The sequence below is a fragment of the Cydia splendana genome, chromosome 24 (assembly GCF_910591565.1).
Source record: "Cydia splendana chromosome 24, ilCydSple1.2, whole genome shotgun sequence".
Classification (NCBI taxonomy): domain Eukaryota; kingdom Metazoa; phylum Arthropoda; class Insecta; order Lepidoptera; family Tortricidae; genus Cydia; species Cydia splendana.
In genome coordinates, this window is record NC_085983.1 from 3,774,976 (window position 1) to 3,779,237 (window position 4,262).

The 4,262-nt window shown below is 38.7% G+C and overlaps 1 protein-coding gene across 1 annotated transcript; it reads right to left on the reverse strand.

Annotated features, from left to right (window-relative positions):
* Positions 1-970: 970 nt before the first annotated feature.
* LOC134802160 (zinc finger protein OZF-like) lies at positions 971-3,385 on the reverse strand. Its single transcript, XM_063774754.1, has 2 exons — positions 3,136-3,385; positions 971-2,317 (listed from the first exon to the last, which is right to left on the reverse strand). The coding sequence occupies exons 1-2, from the start codon at positions 3,383-3,385 to the stop codon at positions 1,203-1,205; spliced, it is 1,365 nt and encodes a 454-aa protein (XP_063630824.1). The 3' UTR covers positions 971-1,202.
* Between the last annotated feature and the right edge of the window lie 877 nt (positions 3,386-4,262).

Below are 4,262 nucleotides of genomic sequence, written 5' to 3' on the forward strand. Positions count from 1 at the left end.
TGTGGTCGTGCACGGCGTCACTAGCCTGGAGGAGCGGCGGCACTAACCTGGTGGAGCGGCACTGTATGTGTGGTCGTGTGCGGCGTCACTAGCCTGGAGGAGCGGCGCTGTAAGTGTGGTCGTGCACGGCGTCACTAGCCTGGAGGAGCGGCGGCACTAACCTGGAGGAGCGGCACTGTAAGTGTAGTCGTGTGCGGCGTCACGCGCGTCGCCGTGCGCGGCGTGCGAGGGCCGCCTGCTGCTGGCCGCTGCTCCAGCATACTTTAACTCTAAAATAACAAAATGAAATAAACATAGCACACATTCATTATTCAAACAAACACCGCCTTTTGTACGATAAGTTTTCTTTTGTGCAATAAAGTTTAAATAAATAAATAGTCTTCTTACCTTTGTGCTGACCTTCGAGATCAGTGCGTCTCTTATGAAGTATCTCATCAGAATGTTTGCATTTATAGATCTATAAATTTATTTTATATATAGTAGCATAATTACACTGGCCACATTTGTGACGCTTTTCATCATCATGTATAATTTCATGTTTTCGTACAGCATCTTTGTCATCACTAGCATAGCTGCAATGGCCACATTTGTATTGTTTCTCGCCAGTGTGTTTCTTTAAATGGATTCTACTTAGATGAACCTTCAAAGAATCTTTAGTACGGCTAGCATAACTACACTGCTCACATTTGTAAGGCTTGTCGCCAGTGTGTGTTCTTACATGAACATTCAAATTTCCTTTGTGGGTACTAGCAAAACTACACTACTTACATTTGTAAGGTTTTTCACCAGTGTGTATTTTTAGATGAGCCTTCAAATGACTTATATGGCTGCTAGCATAACTACATAGCTCACATTTGTAAGGTTTTTCACCAGTGTGTTTTCTTAGATGAACTTGCAAATTACTTTTATTGTTGCTAGCATAACTACACTGGTAGCATTTGTGAGGCTTGTCGCCAGTGTGTATTCTTACATGAACATTCAATATTTCTTGTTTTGCACATGTATAACTATACTGCTTGTATTTGTAAGGTTTTTCACCAGTGTGACTTTCTAGATGAGTCTTCAAACACTTTTTATGTCTGCTAGCATAACTACACTGGTGGCATTTGTAAGGCTTATCGCCAGTGTGTGTTCTTACATGAACATTCAGTATTCTAATATTTGCACTTGCATAACTACACTGCTTGCATTTGTAAGGTTTTTCACCCGTGTGAACATACATGAACCTTCAAATTACTTCTATTGCTGCTAGTATAACTACAGTGCTCGCATTTGTAAGGCTTGTCGCCAGTGTGTTTTCTTATATGACGTTTCAAATTACTTCTATTGCTGCTAGTATAACTACAGTGTCCGCATTTGTAAGGCTTGTCGCCAGTGTGTGTTCTTAGATGAACTTTCAAAGGACCTTTCTGGATGCTAGCATAACTACACTGGGCACATTTGTAAGGTTTTTCACCAGTGTGTATTTTTAGATGAGCCTTCAAATGACTTATATGGCTGCTAGCATAACTACATAGCTCACATTTGTAAGGTTTTTCACCAGTGTGTTTTCTTAGATGAACTTGCAAATTACCTTTAGTGCGGCTAGCATAACTACACTGGTGGCATTTGTGAGGCTTGTCGCCAGTGTGTATTCTTACATGAACATTCAATATTTCTTTTTTTGCACATGCATAACTACACTGCTTGCATTTGTAAGGTTTTTCACCAGTGTGACTTTCTAGATGAGCCTTCAAACACTTTTTATGTCTGCTAGCATAACTACACTGGTGGCATTTGTAAGGCTTATCGCCAGTGTGTGTTCTTACATGAACATTCAATATTCTAATATTTGCACTTGCATAACTACACTGCTTGCATTTGTAAGGTTTTTCACCAGTGTGTTCTCTTACATGAACCTTCAAATTACTTCTATTGCTGCTAGTATAACTACAGTGCTCGCATTTGTAAGGCTTGTCGCCAGTGTGTTTTCTTATATGACGTTTCAAATTACTTCTATCGCTGCTAGTATAACTACAGTGTCCGCATTTGTAAGGCTTGTCGCCAGTGTGTGTTCTTAGATGAACTTTTAAAGGACCTTTCTGGCTGCTAGCATAACTACACTGGGCACATTTGTAAGGCTTGTCGCCAGTGTGTTTTCTTATATGAACTTGCAAAAGTCCTTTTTGGGCACATGCATAACTACAGTGTTCACACTTGTATGGTTTCTCATTAGTATGTTTTCTCAAATGCCTGGCAAACCATATTTGTGTAGCTGTTGTATATTCACAGTGGGTACATTGGTATATTTCACTTGGTTTCATCCGAGGAGTTTGCCCTGCAATAAAAATTATTTATTTTACTACATTAAATATGTATCACGTTTTTCAGATAATATAGGATACACTCATTTGTCTTGGCTTAATTTATACTAACAAACTAAATTTCAAAAATAAAGTAACCGACAAATATCATATAGTCTGTACGTATTAAACTAGTCAAGTCAGATCCTAAACTTTAATTACATCCCAAGTGAACTAGAACCTGGCACCCGTATATATCTCAACTCTTTTGCCGGCGTAGTCAACAACAACTCATATTCTTAATTTTGATTTTGGCTCTCATTTCACACTTATGTTTTTGATGGGATATATATCTCTTCTTCCTCGCGTTGTCCCAGCATTTTGCCACGGCTCATGGGAGCCTGGGGTTCGCTTGACAACTTATCCCAGGAATTGCCGTGGACACTAGTTTTACGAAACCGACTGCCATCTGACCTTCCAACCCGAGGGCAAACTAGGCCCTTATTGTGATTTTATGTGTGAGCTGTTTCCTCACGATGTTTTCCTTCACCTAAAAGCGACTGGTAAACATCAAATGATATTTCGTACATAAGTTCCGAAAAACTCATTGGTACGAGTCTATTAGTCGGGGTTTGAATCTGCGACCTCTGGATTGCAGCTCGCGCGCTCTTACCGCTAGGCCACCAGCACTGATTGATGGGATATATATATTATATATGGCACTAACCATAACCAATTCAAATATGACGGATTCCTGAATTTCCTGAAGGGTTACTTAGCACCACAAATAAATATTAAGGTAAAAGCCAATTAAGGAAAAAAGTACACAACACACTACTAATAAATCATTTACCGTGATAGTTTCTAACATTCCCAACGATGGTGTTCCTGTATCCGCTCTCTACAGCAGCTTCACGACCTTGTCTCCGGCCGGCCCGGTCTGTGCTCCGAGTAGTGTGCAGTGTGTCCACAACGAGATGCTCCAGCCTCACACTGCAGTCCCTCAGAAGGGGCCTCCCGGGGACAGTCTCACATGACTGCTCCACTCCTACTCCCAGGTTGAAAGCTAAAACCACCCTCAGATTAGAACAACATTTACTCATGTTTATTTTTATCTCCGTTTTAAATTAAAACTCTCGGGTCTTTCGAGCCCGGTCATTTATAATAGTAGGAGATCCCACATATATGGTCGACCTTCACCAATTTGTCTGACGGATGAAACTATGAAAATATGAAAGAAAATATGTTCCAGAACATAAATAAATAGGGTTGCCTAAAGAAATATGGTCAAGGCTATTTTTATAAAATTTAAAAAAAAAATTTTTTTCGGCAAATTTCACCGATTTGTCTGACGAACGAAATAAGTTTCAATGGAAAGTATAGAACTTGTACAACATAAATCAACTAGGTTGCCTATCTTTTTCCGGTCACTATTAGGTGGTTGCCGTGTTTAAAGATGTGATTTTATATCGATAATTGCACTCATCTGTCTGACGCTTGAATTATACATCAAAATGATGGTAATTTTATTGCAAATACAATGGTATGGGGTTGCCTGCGAAAATCCGGTCTCAAATAAGGGTTGCCAAGCTTTTAATTAAAATAAGAAGTGAAGACTTTTAGCGATAACTCATAAACGGCTTAACTGATCAAGTTTGTTTTAATTTTATTTGATTTAATTTTTTAAGCACTATTTTCATGATTTTTTTCATATTTTTTGGACAGATGGTTCAAAAGTTTTTTTTTCTTTCTAAACGATTATTTCCGAAATGATTCACTTTATCAAGAAATGTTGTTTAAAGACCCCTGTTTATTTTGAAAGGCTTATCCAACGACATCCCACACTATAAGGTTGAAACGATAAAAAAATTGTCACACACATTTTGTTTCTTTCAAAGCGATTATTTCCGAAAATATATACTTTATCAAAAAATGTTCTTCTAAAACCCCTATTTATTTTGAAAGACCTTTCCAACAACA